Here is a 20319-nt window from a genome sequence, read left to right as displayed (position 1 = left end):
ATCTTAGTAGTGTTAGAAAGGCTTAATGAGTTTAATTAATGAGTTTAATAGACGTACTTATAACTTATATGGTAAATCAAATTTCGATATTCATATAAAACTCCTTGAGGATTCAAATTGTCAAGCAAAATTTGCCAATTAAAGAGATGTATACTTAATCAAATTACAAAGAGCTTTGTAAGAATAGAAACAATCTAAAAGAAAAAAAGTATAATCGCTTTAAAAAATTCTTGATATATTAATAATCCTCTATGTCTTTGTGTGATCACAAAGAAATTAATTTCATTATAATAATATATATTGATGGTATGAATTTAATTAGAAATTTTAAAGACCTCATGAAAATTGTTGAAATCTATAAAAAAAAAAAAAAATTGAAGGAAAAACAAAATATTGTCTTAGGTTACAAAATAAGCATATTTCATAATAAATACTTATTTATCAATCAACATATATTGAAAAACTCTTCATACTTTTCAACGTGAATAAAGTTCACCTCTTAAGTACCCTTATAATAGTTCAATCTTCCAATCCAAAGAACGGTCCATGCCCATTGTCCGTGACATATTGCAACCATTCACAACCTAAAAGGAAAAATCAATAATGACAAGAAATGCATATCTTAGTCATTCAATATATTACTTAATATTTTGACACTCAAAGGTAGGACATGAATTGAAAAAGCAAGCTTGCTTTCTCAAAACCAAAATACTTTTAGTGGCCATTCTCTCACAAACTGGTTTTAGAGAACACCAAAATCACCTTTAAAATTGCTTTCTAGATATAGAGAGATTATTTCTCAAGACCAAAAACCATAATGCAAGAAACAATAAAACATGGATGCTTTGGTATTAATCCACAAATAGAAAAAGAGAGTAATAATGTATACACTAACAACAGGCACAAATGATGACATGTCAAACTATAATTTATTTAAAATCATTCAATCAAATGATGATATGTCAATTGTTTGTACCCTTTTTTAGTGTATGAAATATTATTGAGATAGAGATTTTTTTTTTTTTTTGCATGCTTAAAAGTTTCCCAACCAACAAGCCTTTTTTCCCTATGAAAATTTGCCCACATCCAATTCAGCCTTATATTTATATATGTATATAAATCCTATGGCATCTAAAATGCTTTAAATAAAAATTACAAGGAATTGATGGTGTAAATCTACAAAATGGAGAAATCAAACAATATCAAAACCTTACAACCTATTAAATATGCATTTCATCATATAGAAACCACGATATACACATCCCTACCTCAATCCAAGGATTGTTTTCAGTTGAGTTTTACCTGTTGAAACATACTACAATACAGGAGATATCATCTTTACTATCTCTGTTCAATGCCTCAGCAACTAGTTGCTTGGCTGCCCTGTGTGGATCCTTTATTCTTTTTGCAATATCAACTGCCTCTTGGTTAGACATGACCTAGATTTATTGCCAAAAAAAAAGAGGTTAACAGAAGGCTTAACTGAATGATCTTTGATGGAATGAAAGAAAAAGATTAATCACCTTCCAAAGACCATCACTTGCAAGGATAAGAAGATCAGTATTAGAATCAATATCAGCAACCCGTATATCAGGATCTGATCGCAGGTGTGACTTGAGGTTCTTGTCTCCAAAAGCTCGGGAAACTGCCAGTTGTCCATTCACTCTTGCAACATCCCCTGATATATCAAGCAACAAACATTGCATGTTATTATCGATTAAATTGCAACATCTCCTGATATAGCAAGCAACAAACATTGCATCTCCTGATATATTGAGCAGCAAGCAACAAACATTGAACCATGAACAACCAGGGCAGTTCAACCGAGGGTCAAAGCGGTCAAACTGCAGGGCCAAAAATTGGCCTTACCCGGATTGGGTAAGCCACAGGTTCCAATCAGAATGGCCAAACCAGCCACTCTGATCAGGTTTGAAAACTATGTTAATGATCACAGAGAACAATAGCACCATCAACCTGTATTGTATACACGATATTTGCTTTCAGATTATATTAACAAGAACAACAAATAAGCTAAATAGACAGAATTCATCCCTCCATGAAAAGGTAACATAGGGCCAAATTCCATTTCTGCTACTTCAAAAAAATAACTAAATGTAAAAAATGAGGTTTTACTATGCAGTTATCTCTAAATAAATAGACTATTAAAAAGTATCTCAATTTAATCTTAAAAAGTATCTCAAGTCCCTTATTTACAATTTTATCACTTCAGTCATCTCAATCTGCAAAGAATTAGCGTTTAAATGACCTTTTCCTTTATCATCATCTTCTTTAAAAATTACCAAAGCATTGCATATGCAAAAATTATGTTCTCTATAAAAGAAATGAAATTGTACACTAGAAGCATTTTCTGCTCAACAATTGCAATCCATCACAAATCTAATAATGGCAGTAATATGGGTTTATCCTTAAAAAAATAGTTCATTTCTCAGTAGTTATTGTTTTTGTTAGATAGCATTTTATCAATCAGGCACCTTTATTTAATTTTAAGGTAATTTTAAAATACACGAAGGCAACAAAGCCATCCAGAATAACACAGCACAAGATCCAGATATATTTCCTTAATAAATGACAATATATGCTCAAAATCAATAGTCGTATTGATTCTTGTAGGTTCTCATTAGTTTAGCTTGTAAAAGTTTCTTATAGTTATACAAGTTCCAATCCTATTAACATTTGACGTTAAGGCGATTGGGGAAGGGTTAAAAGGAGTTTATAAAGAATTCTTCATCACATTACACTACAGAATCCACGCTAAGGAAAATATAGTGGACTATTCTATTTATAATCATCAGCATAGATAAACATACTTGCCCAAATAACTTTTTAAGCATATAGCTATAGGCTTCAAGATTTGTCAAAGTACCCGGCAGGTTTGAGACAAAGCCACCTCTGCCCTCGATGCTGCCTCGCTCGGTGTTAGGATCATGGTCAATGCTCATCTGTATTGCCTGCCCTGTCTTTGAAAGAACTGCTCGTGAATCTCCAACATTGGCTACCCATAACTTCTGCCCATTTATTAGAATGGCAGTCACAGCAGTAGACCCACCTCGTCCCAAGTCAGGACTGTGTGTGAGAATTGCCTGGTCTGTTTCTCATAGGCTTTAGAAATGGATGTGTGGGGATCAGTCCAAAACTCCTCCTGTAATTGATACAAGAAAATTATAGACTGTAGAACCAGCTACAGCAACGAAAATCAATGCACAGTCTACTATAACTTAAGATGTGAGAGATCAACTGTTTTGAGACCATTTTTAGTTTTGTTTTATTCTTCAAATCAGGAAGATATATTTCAATACAGAAAGATTAAAATTTACACTTTTGGAGGTCCAATTCCCAACATCATGACTATTAGAAACATGTTTATAGTAATGTAAAAGAGATGGAACAAATACAAGTCTTTGTGGAATCCAAATGCACCTTAAAGACAGTTCAAGCATGAAATATAATATCAAATCAACTACTCACATCCTTCAAGATATTAAGAAACAGATGCTTTTGTAGATAGGCAGGCACAGTGTCTCCCAAATGCCCATCATATATGGCAAAAAGTCCAAGCTCACGTCCTCGGAATTGAAGAAACTTTGCAACATGAAAATCCTCCATAGGATGATTTGCTTTTCCTTTAACTAGGTTAAAGCCATACTTGACTGGGTCTTGATGACTCCTACCCTTGCCGGAGCTAGATGAAGAGCGTCCCCCCACAACCTGAACATATATCTTCAATCTTATTAAAATCAACAATGGAAAAAACAGAAATATAGATGAATTTGCAGAACAGGGTATATAAAGTCTAAGCAACAAGAACAAACTAATATAGAATGGTAGAGCTCAGAGAAACCTAACAAACTAAAAGTTCCATGCCAATTAATCAGTATTCCAGAATAACAAACTGAACTTGAGAACCACAAGTATCAAGTTCAGTTACAAAAATAACCCAATCAGAACATCAATTTCAGGCATCTAATTAGCAATCAAAAAAACCAAAAAACTGATCTTTAGAACAAGGCATTCAATAAAATACAGGAAAATAGAGGTAGAGGAACGAAAAAGAAAAAAAAATGATAGTCAGTGTTTGAAAATTTTTCGTAGAGAAAGAAAATCCAACATCCTCCCTCCATGGTAAAATCTTACAGAATGCAAATAGTCCAATTTTCTTAATTTTAAAATGTAGCTTTTGTAGAAATCTCAGAAAAAGAAAGCACATGCCCTTCAGAACATGTATCTTAACAAAAAACCCAGAAGCACCCAGCATTGAAACATCAACACATAGTTTTTTATAGACAAAAAGCTGTAGATTGCATTGTTACTGAAAGTCAGGTCATCTACTTAGCATCTGAATGAATGAAATTGATACATGATACTGCACTAAAAATCTTTCTTAAATATTTTCCATAAAGATGACATGATTTCTAAAATTACCTCGACGTTGACTGTTGTACCACCATTTTAATTCTCAAAAAAAAGGTCCTTAAAATCTTTTTCCAAAAATAAAATATTGAATTATCTGAACTGAACAAAAAATCAAATTATCTGAACTGAACCAAACATCCCCACAGACTAAGTAAGAATGATGAACACAAAACTTTCAGATCAAAAGCTCCCATATTAAGCTATTCGATTATCACAAGCACCTCAAATATCAAGCTTTCCCAATGTTCAACAAAAACATTCCAATTTCAAGTAGTCTACACAACAAATTTGCAAGTTAACTAAGGCCAAAATTAGATCATATTGCTTCCAAAATCCAATCAAATTAACAAACCACACCAATGAACTGAAAATTATGCAAAAGGGATAAAAGAATTTCCTAAAACCATAAATTAAAAAAATAATAATAAGAGATCTCATCACCTGAGAATGAACAGAATTGAAGCAACAGAGATATTCCATATAATTCAACTTCAATTCACCTCCTTCTTCTTCTGCAATCACTCAACATCTACAACATGAGTACCAATCTCAAAACAAACAAAAAAATTCAAAAAGCCCCTCAAAACTCCAGAACCTGCAACATCAAAAGCAGGAATTTTGATCATCAAGACAAAATAAAACAACCCAAAAACCTGAAAAAGCTAGAAGGAACAAGGAAAATAAAGGAAAAAGGCATCTGGGCATCCTTGAAATTAACTAACCGATGAAAATAATGCTGATTTTCGAAGAAAATGGAAGAAAAAAAGCTCTGCAGAAGTTGAATAGGCAACTTCTTTGAATACGGTATTATAAAATACAAGTGTAATAATAATTAAACAAAAATTATATGAGTTTATCGATATTAAAGAGAAGTATAAGTTGTATAACAATAATAAGGAAGAAATGGTTGAACTTTGAAGAAGTGTATGAAGGGCAAAGAAATGGCTGCCAAAAGCCAAGCCAGAGCTTGCCCTTATTGACTTTTGGCTTCTATTTTCTAATTCTTGTTTGCAGTAGGCCTACACAGTAATTAGATGAAAATTGCTTTTTTTTTTTTTTTCAAATATAAATACAATGCACTAAGTCAATTGTTATAAAATAATCAAAACAGTTATACATATTAATATGCAGGGGTACCACCTATCAATTTTTTTTTAATTAATTGAATTTCTAAAAAATTGAAGTTTCAAATTTTCAAGTTTTTCTTTTGAATGGATTTAACTTTCACTAATCCTTTTTTAAGTTATCAAATTAATCACTTTACTTTTAAAACAAATAATTTTAATTATATTTAATTAATATTTCAATACTAAAAATTTGGTTCATTTAACAAAAAAATATAAAAACACAATTTCTTTAATAAAAAAATAAAATAAAATTCAGTCTATTCAATTATAAAAATGCAATAGTTTGATATTTATCTCTATTTATATTTTATGAAAAAAAGTTATTTATATTAAAATTGAAAAAATATTTTAAGTTAATATAAATAATACAAAATGTTATACTTGTGTGCACTTTTAGAACATGAACTTGTCAATTGGATTGGTTCAATTAAATATGGTTCAAATCATATGTAAACATGTTTTAGCCATTTAACCTAATTATTTTAGGGTTGAATTAAACTATTAATAAAATTATATATGTACACTTTTAAATGCTAATTAATAGATATTTGATGTGTCATAATATGTTTAGATGATTTTAAATTAAAGATAAAATAATAGTCAATCATATAATGACACATTAACTGTATACTCAATTATATATAAAAAAATATATACATATAATATTGTTTTTAAACTATTATTCAACTACACATCCAAGTATGCATTATTTTCATGTTCAAATTGGCAAAATTACTTTTTTAATTATTAAAACCACCGTCTTATTTTGACAAATATAAAATGTGTAATTAAACTAAGTAGTTTTTTGTTTGAATATAAGAGGTGTAGTCAAACTAAGTAGTTCTTGGTTTGAACTCCGCTCACATATGGGAAAATTGCAATATTTATTATTGGAGTATTTTTTTTAATAAGATTTAAAGGCTTAATGAACTGGGTTTAATCTCATTTAGTGCCTTTGAACTGGTCAAGTTTGATCTTGTATTACAACTTACAAAGCATTCTAGTTTTGTCTTCGCAATTGTATACTGAAATTCAAAGCTTAGCTGCTAGAATGTTGAGAGGTTAGCTGTGGTCCTAGAAGTCTTATGTTTTGCAGATTTGACATTTGAATTAGTAAGTGTTGATACCAAAAATCTCATGGGGCTAAGGGTCTTTAGTCAATATAAATCTATTGTTTCCCTCTCTCCATTAGGTGTTTTTTAAAGACAAAACTGTAAGGTCAACAAAAACAAAAATAGATAATATTTATAGTTTTAAGTGATCTGTTATATGTAAATTGAGACAATATCAACACTAAGCATTTATCACTTGATTTCCAACCGCAATGTTTTGCAATTGTAATTTATTTTCTTTGATTATAAATCAAATGGGTTGTACGTATCCCTCGAGTTTTCCAACTTTTACATTAGAATATGTTGCTCTTTTGTTGGTATCACTTAGGTTGCTTAATCTCATAAGTCTAATGTTGAATATCCCACATTGGTTGAGAATTAAGTTGGATAGGGTACATATATGTGAGGAAAAATCTCATTCCATCAGCTGGCTTTTGGGATAGAGAAACCACTAATCTAACACTTTTCCAAGGCTTTGACAATTGGTATCAAATCAAAGATTTAAGAAGGATTCCATCCAAAATCCATGGAGAGCTATTGGTCCATGTGATTCCAACTTCCCAACTTTGGTAAAATCTCATCCCTCAACAATTTCATCCAAAGTTTATGGAGCTGATTCCAGCTCCAACTTTGGTAATTAACAAAATGTACTTAATACCGACAATAAATTCATAATGTCATCAAGAATCATTGTGGATTGTGTTTACAGCTTATTATGAACTTTTTCTATGGTACATACACTCTGAATCTTATGGCAGAATAGTTATGTGGTAGTCCTGGATTTAACTGAAGCTGGACATGGTGGAAGAAATGTTTATGTTTTTCAGATACAAATCTTGCGCATTCAATTGCGAGTACCGAATTGTAGGTGGACAACACAAAGTTTTCCACTTGATGAATTTTCTTGTGAATGGACGTAAGGAATCTTCTGTCATTGGTGGACAACGCAATCTCAAGCCAGCAAAAACATTCACAGCCCACCGGGCAACCCTCAAAATATTAAAAAATTAAAATTTTCACAAATTATATTTTGACATGCCGGCCTGCATAAAAACCTACATGGCTTGTCAATGTCATGACCCAAAATTTCTGCGCTAATTTCAACATGAACCGTTGCGTTGCGTAGTCAACAATTCTAAAATTCATATATTTCCTTTAACAATGTCATTAAAAGAAGAAAAGTTATAATATATATATTGTAAATAACCTATATATAATATTGTATAAATAGATATATGGCCTATCCCTTCAAGATCCAAAGCAATAAATAATAAATATAGGAGTAAGCACTAATTGTTCATATGTATATCTCACCATGTCCTCCTCTTTAAATAATAATCTAACGTTATAAAAATAATAACCATATTGAGCACATAATTATATTTACAGACAGAATGAAGTTAGGACCTTCATAAAGCTGCAACTCTGCCTCCGCCACTGCCACTCAATCAGATGCAATGGGCATGAGAGTATCATCATAAACAAGTGAGTCGATACCAACCAGATCTTCATCAATATCGTATATCATTTCCTCAGAGCCGCTTAAATCCATATCACACCCCTCCTGCCAAATAATCAAAAACTCAATAACCTTCCATTATAAACCTGCTATCAACTAGGATACCAACATTCAAAACAATGCATAATACTACTGGGCATCAGAGTGGATTCAATGTCCATTTATACATATAATAATATTCTGCACCTACAATTTTATTTTTCTTTTTAAAAAAAAAAAAAAAGTAATGACAAAAAGAAAATAAGAAAATATACCTTGGCCGCACGGAAACCTTCAACAACAGTCAGCAACCTTCGGTACTGAGCTCGTCCCTCAGGATACTGAACCATGGACTTGACCCTACTAAGTGCTTTTTGCAACCTTTCTTCTGTTTGTTTTCTTCCCTCTTTGAGAAAATCATAGTCGTCTTCTAAGGACTCAGATTGTGGTTCAGACTGCTTACTGAGAGCGTCTCGTCTGAATCCACGTAAACCACTTCCTTTTCGTCTCCAGCGTAAAATGACCTTCTCCAGTATTCCAACTGACCAGGTAATTGATTTGTATTGTTTCCTTACCTGGTGTCCCCTCACATGTGCCTTCACATAGCAAGTTGTAAGTCAGCATTCATGTTCATGTTCAATGCATTTATGTACAGATTAAGAACCGTAGAAAATGGGGAAAAAAACTAAAAAAGGGCCTATTTGTTGTGTAATCAATTTAGATAAAATAAAATTATGTGTACTAACAATAAATACTAATTTGTGTATGAACGATGATATCCCACCAAATGATTGAATGTTACTTTCTCTCAAAATCATTCAAACATGTAATGACATGCCATCATTGGTAAAGCTAGATCCAAATGAAGTCAGTTCGACTTCATTTAAATTGAATCCAAACTAAATCTTTAGCTCGGCAACTCAACTTAAATTATACTTGAATCTCTTTTTAATGATATTGTTCATCCACTGATTATACTAATCATTTTATTAATGATACTATTTATTTCATCAGTAACCATCTAATATCTCTAATTAACTCGAATGAGTTCAAACTTAAACTGATCATTATGTATTCAAACCAAACTTAAACTTAACCATATTTGAGCTTGACTCGACTCGACATAACTCAACTCAACTCAAACCTAATCTTAATTATTAGTATACAAATTATTACTTATAAGCAAACAGTCAAAAAAACAGTGTGTCCAAACTCAACTTAATCACACTTTCTCATAAACAGATGATTCACTAGACATTTTACACTGCATGCAAAATCAAACAGGCAGCATCCAAGGCAAGAGGAAAAAAAAAAACAACAAAACTATAAATACAAATTTAAGTAATAACAATGATGTGTCACCATATGATTGGGTGATTTTGAATTAGAGATAAAGTAATACTATCTCATGTGATAAAATGTCATTGTTAGTACACAAATTAGTACATATAATTTGTTAGGGAGAATTGTTATTTAAAAAAGAAAAAGAATAAAGCCCATGAGAAACTGATATCTGTACCTGGATTTTAACAATTCTTTGGCGAATTAACAGGAACTCTTTTCTCTTCTTCCAACCACGAAACTTCTTCTGAATCTGTATGGCGGCAGCATGGGCTTGCCCACTGTGTACAGGTCTGAGTGTCTTAGTTGTTACAAGCGAAAGAGCATGCTCATCCGAAATATCAAAGTCATTACCAAACTCAGTTAACTGCTTCCACTGGAATGATTGCATTCTGAAGACTTGATGTATACGATCAGCAGCCTGTGTAGCATTACAGACTGCAGTTAGTGAATCCTTCAGTGATAGTGCATCTGATACATCACCATGATTCACAGGAGTGGGTGTTCGCTCTGACACAGTTTGCACAGCTCGAGCCCTTGAATCTTCAGAGGCACCATTTTCTGTTGAATCATTCACTGTAAGGGATGAGAGGTGGCTGGTCAAAGAAGACTCTGCTAGAAAACCAGAAATTCCTTTATGTCCATTTGCTGAAGCCAGATCTGCAGGAGTTCTACACAAAGGAAATTCCGGGGTGGGATCGGTCAGAGCTCCTGAAGCAGCGCCCATTGACACAAGTACAGCAACTGTCTGCTCTCTGAATGTCACAAGGATTTAACCAAAAGTCAACCATATAATAACATAAGATTTTTGACTTGGTTGAACGACAAATATTAAATTCCTCATGAGAGATTCATGAATGTAGAAAAATACACTCAACGTTTTCATAAATTTTCTAAAATACATTGGCTTTCTTAACATTTAAAAATGTCAGAGTGTGGTGAGGGATGGGGAGTTTAATTTAGTAGTTCTTTTTCTCAACGAAATTCAACAAAAAGTCGAGAAGATTATGCCATTAAACCTTAACATGTTTCAAAACCAGCTTCTTATAATTTGAAAATAATTTATCTGTATGGTGATTAAAGCAACATGCAGCTTTGAGAACAAAATGTTGGATTTAAAAGGCAAATTAGGGCATATGCTAGATAGCATGTGCGAGAATTTTAGTACGAAAGCGTTCTGGAAGTGTTTATGCTATTATATTCAGGAAGGGAAAAGAAACAGAGTAGGGGAGAAGGGGAAGAGTAGGTGAAGGCATTTTGTGATATCCAGCACACAAGAAGAAACTATTAGATGGCTTCTCCAATTTATAGTACATAGTGATCTAGGAAAGGACTAAAAACCAAGTCTACTTCCAATAACTCATAAAGAATCTACTAAAATAATAAAACCTAAGAAAATCATATCTAACCAGAACTAGTGAATAATTTAACATGTTAAAATTTCCATGTCAGAATAGAATAGTTTCTAAACCAAATAGAAATAAGTTGTTAGAGAATGGGGCCCACATTTAAAAGAAATTTTAAAAATCAAAGCTTAAAGGTACTTGCCTGCCACAAAATGCAGCCCAATGAAGGGAAGTCCATCCATTCACATCCCGGAAATTGATACTAACTCCTGCAGTGATAGTGGGCTTTATGGCCCAATCATAACCAAGAGCAGATGATAAGTGTAATACACCTTGCCCCTCATCATCTAAAACACTAGGTCCTTTACCATCTTCAATTACTTTACGAAGGAGCCAGGAATACAACTTCTTTTTCATCTGCTTCTGAAGGACTTGCTCCATTCCATGTTGGGACAAGTTCTTTGTGGTTGGCTCCACCATCTGTTCCTCTTCCTCTTTCAGAAAAATGATTTTACCCATTATATTCAGTTTCTCACAAGATTTTTCAGAGAGATAATTTGGAAGACTCAATGACCTTGTAGATAGGAGCTTCTCAAGTTGAAGACAAAGAATCATTTCACCTGTGGCAAAACCATATACATCTGAAATAACTACATCTTTAACGGAGCCCATTTTAAACTCAAATTCTCGGACTTCACTACATGCTTGCCGGTTGGAACACGTTACATAAAAAGGAACTTGCCCACCGTGTGAGGGGGTGCACGACAACAAAGAACCCCATCAGCCAAAATTTCTGCAGGAACCTCAACTTCCCCAAACATGCATGACCAGTTACATTTAGCTACCTCTTGTTGGCTCTTCAAAAATGTTCCAATAACCAGAACCTGTTACATGGTTTAAACAAAACAAATAAGAAATAAAAAAGTTTCCCCTTTTTCTACATTAAATCGGTACCCATTTCAATCAATAACAGGCCTTTTTGATATAGAAAACAAATAAATAGAATATTTTCTTAATATTATATGGGCCTTTTTTATATTTACAAGATGGCTTTATGGTATATTCCAGGGACTTTCGGTAATTGAAGGTATCTAACATTTTCCCAAAATCACTGAGTTGCTTCAGACTTAGCTATTTCTCAAGGGAATAAAATTAAACCATAATTAAAAGAAGTCAGAAAAAGTTGGTAAATACTTGGACTATAAAATTAACAATCCAGCTTAATCAAATCAAAGGGATGCCATATTTAAAAGGAAAAGCCAATTGTCTGCTTCATGGCATGTGGATTACTTGCTGATAAATCAGTTCTAGACATAAAAAATAATTCAATACCTCAATTTCTAAATCTGTGTAGGACCACTTAGGTGAAAAATCAGTTATGCTGAAGAGCTGATCCTGGGCAAGAGAGAGGCTCAGTGAAGAATCTTCAACAACATTTTCACACCCAACAGAGGTCCATGAAATACCAGAGGAGGATTGCATATTCAAATCTTCTACCTCACCCAGTTCTTTATTTACCCACCGTGTGAAGCTGTCAACTTTTTCCAAGCCACATTCTCCATTTAGTAACTTTTGTTTTATAGAAAAGGCATGATTGATACTATGTTCTCTATGCATTTCATTTTCATAACTAGATTTTGACAAACATTGAGATTCCAAATCTCCAAGCAAAAGATTGTTCTGTATAGGCAGTTCACATTGCTGATCAACATGACCATGAAATGCCTCAAGAGCATTTTGTAAACAAGCTTCATTTCCCTCAAATAACCCAACATCTGGATCATATGCCAAATCCAAATTTGAACAGAGATTCCAATTTGACAAGTGCAAGGAATCATCTGCAAATGGAATCTGGACAAAATATTTAGATTAAAAAAACAAAGTCATATAAATTTCAGATTAAAAGAAAATAAAATTTGAACATGGATATAATCAAGTAAATTAAACAAGATAAAAATGGTACCACGCAAGTAATTCATAAATGATAAAGTATTTTTTTCAATATACTGCCACAAGTTCAAGATGGACTGGTCACAAAAGTAAATCTTATTTTTCAATTTACAAATGACAGTCATACCAGATAAGGTAGATGAAAGTATAAAAAATTTTCAGTAGCTGGAATTGAGAACTTTTACCCAACCCAAATAATTGGACTGTATTTTAACAAGGGGGCAATCTAGCTTATATTTCATTAAGTAATCTCGCAAAACTATTTATTCTCCAAAACAGATTCAAGAACAGTTGTCATGAAAACTATTTTGTAAACAATTAATCAAAATTGGTCTTTAGTTGAAAAACAATAATAAAATATTGCACAATAAAACAGGTTCAATAGACAGCCCCAAGTGACATCCAGTGGCCAGTTTGGTAGTATTTTCCCTTTGAACTTCATCTAAGTTTCTTTCACCTTGAGGCTTTGCTTTCAGAAGTTGCATCAGTGTCTACGCTAAAGACATTTACTGAGTTGAAGTAGCCAAACAATTATGAACTAACCTAGACTATTAATTGCTGATGCTGTGAGATAAAACAAACTCCCTACTTTATGGACCTTGTGTCATCATAAGAGCCCATCAAACCCTGCTATTGGGTTGCAGGTATATTCTTATACAATTTGTGACTGTGTGGGACCAACCAAAAAGATTTTTTCTGCTGTTTTGAAATAGCACTAGAAACACCAAAAACAGCAATCTGAGATTTTGACACCTAACAACCTCCAGTTGCAAAAAACACAAATCAAAATGGAAAATTAATGATTGCATGATAGACAACCATTTCATACCAAATACATATAGTAAGAGCAAGGAGGTTGCATATGAAATTAATAGCAACTAACTTTTCATTTAAGAGAATCAGACAGGACAAGTCACAATTGTTACAGGTACCTGAGAATTTGATTGGACAGGAACAGAACTCGAGTACTCTGTTTTGACAGAATTCTGGCCAGATAAAAGTTCACCGTGAATCAGATTGTCTTTTTGAAAGTTGATTCCAGTACCAGCATTAGAGGGCACACTATCAAGTCCCCTGCTGCACTGTTCCAAGACCTCTTCCCATGATCCCAAACCAAGTGTCCTTTGAGACTCAATTGTATAAGTACCATCAAGATTATCTTTGGGTCTGTCTCCAAGAACCCGGGGCAGTTGATCTATAGGAATTGATGACTGACCTTCGTGACTGTCTGGTAAATGTCTCAAATATTATCATGTTTAAATGTCATATCATGTAAAGCTATTGACATGAAGAAACTGGGGAATAATAACTAACAAGGACATTACAAATCAAATCAGAACAGAGTTTGAGAAAACAAGGTTACCTGTCTTAGGAAGCGCAATGTATGAATTTAGGGGGCCAAAATTCATCTTATCCATAGTAGGTGCATGTCCCATTTGTGGAGAGTGAAGATGTTTTGAGAATCTAGAACTCACTTGATAACTATCTCCTAAGGAGAATGCAAAAGGTTACAATAAAAGTAAATTTATGATAATTAAAATTGGTAATAAGTTCATAAAATGAAACTTCATCACTCAAGGGATTAAATAGGGTAAAAAAATGACCAGGATAAAATTAGTCAATGCCTGAAAATACCAGAATCAGCCTCTTCACATGATGATGTCAGAGTGCTGGTTGGGCTAGTGGAATCTGTAATTCCTGATCCTGAAGGTGCTTTGCTATGATTTTCAGGATAGCTATAAGTCAAAGGGCTGGCCTTTCCTAGATTCGATATAACTTCATTACTCTCACTCAGGCCTCCAACATTCATTTTATTACCCTGTTTTGAAGGTAAAAATCAAGCAGACGAATTAAGTAGATAATACTTATAAATATCTTCATGTAATATGTGGAAGATTTTTTACTTTGCAAGAAAATCAAAGGGATCTTCAATGTACATAAACACCTCTTAAATAAGATAAAATATAACAATCACTAACACAATATTGAAAAAATAGCAAGAACTTCAAGTTGAAGAATGAGAAAAATTGAAATATGCTAGATTACACGCTAGTTATAGAGACAATACCCATTTCTAATTACAAGCGACTGTAATGTGTGAGAATTCCTCCAAGATCATCATGTATAAGTCTTACAGGTGGTTTGGTAATTCTATGTGCTCAAGGAATAAGTTGTCTTGTTATTGATAAGTTGGAGAAAAAGTACATATCCAAATGGGAAAGGCACTAACACAATTGACAAGAGTTCTCTTATAAACCCTTGAAAAGCTATATCTAAAGAGCATTGTTCATCTATCACTCAGACTTTACCTTGGGGGATGAACAAGTTCTGCTGTGGGAGGGCAAATTGGGTAGGAGATTTTCCCATGAATGAAGCCTTCTATCATCTTTATAGAGTTTTTCATATCAGAAATTCTTCCATATTTTATAAGGTGGTATTCTCTCCTCTAACTCAAAGTTAGAATTGGAACCTCAGATTCAAAAAATCCAAACCTCATACAAACTTTGGTTCAAGAAAAAATAAATACAAGCAAAATGAAAATTAATACAGAAGTAAATGGAAATTTCAATAATACATTTGAAGAACTATGAATGGCCTTCCCATCCAATGGTTAAGCCAATCTCAAAATTGAAATAATGATTACTAATTGTACTAAAGATGAAGGAATACCTTAACTTCCAAATAGTGGACAAAAACTATGTGCATCATATCCCTGCGAAATAAAATTTCTTCATAAGACCCAGATAAAAAAATATATATAATAAACAAAAATGTCAAGATTCCATCCAAGAATCAATGAATATCATGTTAATGAATGTTCCAATAAACCTCATCACTGTTAGGGATGTGCAAACTAAACGATTAACCCTTAATCTAAATAAAGCCAAACACATGTCATCGGTTCAGCTTAATTCAGCATCCTATCATAACTGTTTTGTTAAGTATTGGTAACAAGAATAAGTTCATTACTTTTCAGTTCAGTAATGTTTTAACCAATAAATTCTATCAAGAAACATATATATGCTTATACTCACAGAGTTATTAAACACTTTACAAAAATTTTAATGTAACAGTTTTAGCAATATAATTCAAATTTTCATACAAATTTCACTAGACTCTCATTTTGCTTGGTCAGTTCAAACCCTGAACCATATCAATTTGCCTCAAACTGAGAAGCCACATCAAAAATGTTGGTTTATTTTTTATAAATCTATAGTTTTTTTTCTTAAATATTTCGAAACCGATCATTTTTAATTTGGCAGCAATTTTCTTTGGTGGAGCTATTAAGGAATTACAAGGTACACTCATATTAATTATAGCTTCGTGTCAATATATCTTTGGAACTCTTATCAGTTTCCAGTGGCATTAATAACAACAGTTTTATCAAGTTAAGAAGGTTCATTATAAAGATGAAGATGATGGTGAGAATTTTTGAGGATACAGGTGGTGAAGAGATCTGGTCCTTGTGGGATACAGTAAATTTTTAGGCTTCTCTTTGGGCGTCTATCACTTCAAAATTCAAATATGCTTCTTTTTTCTTTATTTAACAAATTTGGGAATCTTCAATTACCCAGCAAGGGAAGAGTTTTTTGAAGATTTGATTATGGATTTTGTGTTGAAGATTTTAGAACAGGAGAAGCGTTTTCATTTTGTTTTGTTCAGCAAACCCTTGGGTTTAGGGAAAGCTTGTCCTTGGGTATGGACATCTTGTCCACTAGAGTGGAGAATTGTACACCTTTTAGAGAGAATGTTTGTTTCTTAGCAACAACCAAAAAAAAAAAAAAAAAAGATGATGATGATGATTTCACACTTACTGTTCAAGCAACCAATAACAGCGCCTTTGAAAATTTTCATTCTCTTCTCCATGGGCATAATAGCAATGTAATACATCAACGCTTCCAACCTAAAATTGCTTGGAAAATTTATCTCTGAAACTATCAGTACATTTTATTTGAAACACAATACCAAAACATAAAATAGGAGATAAAAAAATGCAACTGTTCAGGGTCTTAATATCAGAGATCCACAGCCCAGATAGAAGCTAAGTGCAACCTTACCTTCAATTTCTCATGAGCCTCCTTAACAGTTTTTCCATCTTTTTTCTTCCGCCAATTATGTCCATCCTTCCTAAAGTATCTCAAAACCTTTCGATCAAAAAGAAAAAGTGAACCACCTGGCATCGTGGAGTGCATGTCAAGCTACAATGTTATATACAAAAATGCTTCAACAGAGAAACTTTTTGAAAATGACCAACAAGAAGCAAACACTTACGTATAAACACAGAGTTTTCAAACTTCTCAAAATATCTTCCACAAGGAAACATCATAAGATATGTGAAAACTAAAAGCAAAACTAAGAGCAGACAAGGGACACAGAAACATAAAAAATATCAATAACATCAAATTCAGAAATGAAAGTTATCAATCAATTTGTCCAATATGTAAGGCCAAAAGAATTGGTACGCAGTTGTTTATATCATATGAGCAGATAAACTAACTATTCCTCCAAACGATATTAAGAAATGAAAACAGAATATTAGATAAGGCTAAAAAATGCCAAATTCTTACCATGTAACCCAGTTTTTTCTCAATAAAATGCAAAATGATAAATAATATACTTGTGCTCCTCTCAAAATTATAATGTACATATCCAACTAAATAGGTCCCAAATCATTTGAACAAAAAGAGCAATGAAAACTTGGAAGGAGCAAGAGTAAAGAACCAGTTTAGAGGTTTAGAATAGCAGACCCAATCAAAATATTAAGAACACTTGTTTGTCAGCTGTTGCTGAACAGGTTTACGTATGTTTAGAAGAATTTACGTTTTCAATATATCATGTACAATTGCATAGCAATAACTCAATAGCAAAGATCTTTCACCTTAATTAAGTTTTCCTGGCAACGAATTATATAAAGTCAATTTTATGTAATTATTTAATACACTACAAAATGACTAACTAATTTCTTAAAAAAGGGTTGTCCTAAGAACATTTTTATTAAAAACTGATTTCAGCAACAGCTGACAAACAAGTGTAAGCAAAACATAAAACTGCTGTAAGCATAGAAGACAAATTTCCTATTTTCTTCTTTATACACAAAAATCTATCCACCTTTCTACATGTTAGAAACCTGGATTCATCACCAACAACTTCGGTAGCCAAAAACTTGTGGGATGAAATATACTAAGTAGATGGCTTGAATGGGTGTTGAACCCTTGGCAGAAACCAAAAGCTTTAATCACTCAGACCAACCATGGGGGCTATACAACACAATATTAGAAATGGCAGACTAACCTGCTGACACATTTTGACAAGTTCATACACGTAAAAACAAAAGATCTTTGACAGCTAATTCAGAGCCTAAAATTTTTTCCGAGTTTGTTCCTTACAGTACAAAGTAAATGTATAAGTACGGTTGCAATTGGTTGAACTAGTATTTTAAGAAATTAAAAGCTTAACATGGCAAAACTTGCAAGAACCAAAGAAGTTGGCATCAAAAGCCTCTGAAGATGATTAATTACATGTATAGTTATAAATTTTTACCATGCAAGCAAGTATTGACCAAGAATTATTATTAACAACTATAGCTTCAAGATAATTTGCGATAATCATACTTGAAGGCCTGTTAGGAGGCTCAGATGCAATATGAAACTTCTGATAATTCCAAAGAATTTCGGAAATTTCAGCAGGCCGCAACCATCTATACTGGGCTTCCATCTGTATTTGCTGAAAATCTGCAAATCAAATGCCAAACTCAGTTAACTGAAGAAAGAATTCCCAAGAAAAATATTGTGAATGGGCAAGGAGGAAAATGAGGATTCACATAGTTGAAGGATCATACTAGAAAATTTTTTTTCACTACAGGAAAATTATGTCATAACTTAGCAGATCAATTTAGGAACACATGAGAAGGCATGTAAATTCTTGAAAACTGTCATTGATTTTCTCATAGTGTCATCAAACTCAAAAAAAAAAAAAAAAACTCAAATTCGTATATAAATAATATACAAAAAAGATATGGACTGAGTTCATGACTTAAAACAGCTTAACCAGAATCATCAAATCACAAATAAGAAATAACAACCACACATAAATCTATTACCAATCAAAGTTTTACTTATATGTTTGGACCATGCCTAGGCTCAGATCAACCACAACTTAAAGGACATAATAGAAAAGTGATATCCCCACATAAATTCAGCCTCCAGCTACCATTTTTAGTAGTAGACAAGTTATAGAGGCTTCTATTTCACAGGTTGAAGAATTAATACATATGCAACAAAAACTCGTAATAATCATTCACCCTGGAACATTTTTTAATCTTTCCAAAGATAATCATTGCCATTGGGAATCTATACTGGATTTTAATTCTTCTTTTATTTTTTATGCCCAGAACATTCTCAACCTGATTAGAAACTAGTGGATAAACCTAGGCACAAGAAGACTTGAACCTCTAACCTCTTCATTGGAAACTGGCACTGGAAACGAGTCAGGTTCAGCTGGGTTATTATCTAGTCAAGCTCAAGCTTGCTGTTTCTCAGCTCGTGAGCTTGCAACCACATCTGAGTTGGCAAGCTTAGGCGAGCTGTATAAAGTCAATAAACCCCAAAAGTTTAAATATTACATATACATCCCAAAAATCTTACATTAACCTCTCTAAACTTTTATATCTTAGTATGAAAAATTTTATTTGACCCCACTAACTTTTAAAACTTGCACATACAACTGAACTTTGAATATAGGGTAATTGATTAATATATAAATTATGAGATTCAACTGTAATTTCTCAACCCATGTTTGAGTCAGCAGCTCCAGCCTTCCATAAACTCAATCAAGCCGAGCTCAAGCCCAGCAATACTCAGCTTGGCTCAGCTAGATTGCAGCCCAGTTGGAAAGCAATCATCAAACCAGAAAAGCCATCATTAATTTCTAAGTCAAGTCATCCAAGAGACAAACAGTAATACCGCAACTTACACGTACTGATTCCATGTCAACCATACAAATTCTTCACAGATCTATCCAAGACTAGATATTCAATAAATCATGGAATAAACAACATCTCAAACGGTCAAACTCTTAACATGAACTCCATTGCTCTTCAAAACTGATCTAGCAAAATTCGCACTCCATTATCATTACAATTAAAGGAAAAAAAAATAACTTGTTTGGTTATTAATATTAATTTCACTTACACAGAAACAATAAAAATACCTAAAGTATTGATTCAACAATCGATCAAATCGAAGAATGGAGAAATTTCATAGAAAAATGGTAAAAGAAAAAGAAAAAGAAACATGAAAGAGCTGACCTAAGCGAGCACCGGAGGGGTAAGATCCACGATCCGCCATTAGAACAGAGATGAATCAGAGCGAAGAGACAGAGGAGAAAATTCAAAATTTTGACTGATTTGATATGACTGGAGTTAAAAATGGGGCTGGAGTCAGCGTTTTTGAATGTGAAAGAGAGGGGAGGTTTCTGAGGAAAACGCGAAACCATAAGGAAAGTTCGTGTCATTT

At 33.0% G+C, this 20319-nt stretch overlaps 1 protein-coding gene and 1 pseudogene across 1 annotated transcript; both read right to left on the bottom strand.

The window, feature by feature from the left end:
* Positions 1–398: 398 nt before the first annotated feature.
* Positions 399–5469, bottom strand: LOC123227227 (annotated as a pseudogene).
* A 2448-nt stretch (positions 5470–7917) lies between these two features.
* LOC123227597 (calmodulin-binding transcription activator 2) lies at positions 7918–20319 on the bottom strand. Its single transcript, XM_044652653.1, is given in 14 exon segments — positions 7918–8234; positions 8444–8764; positions 9688–10264; positions 11058–11604; positions 11607–11739; positions 12188–12706; positions 13738–14033; positions 14169–14294; positions 14441–14624; positions 15476–15518; positions 16621–16709; positions 16864–16979; positions 18418–18537; positions 20112–20319. Coding segments are annotated over 14 exon segments (3231 nt in total). The 5' UTR covers positions 20152–20319; the 3' UTR covers positions 7918–8114.

This window comes from Mangifera indica, chromosome 10 (assembly GCF_011075055.1).
Source record: "Mangifera indica cultivar Alphonso chromosome 10, CATAS_Mindica_2.1, whole genome shotgun sequence".
In the NCBI taxonomy this organism is placed as follows: domain Eukaryota; kingdom Viridiplantae; phylum Streptophyta; class Magnoliopsida; order Sapindales; family Anacardiaceae; genus Mangifera; species Mangifera indica.
The sequence above is the reverse complement of the archived record's forward strand: the minus strand, read 5'-3'. Positions and strand labels throughout refer to the sequence as shown.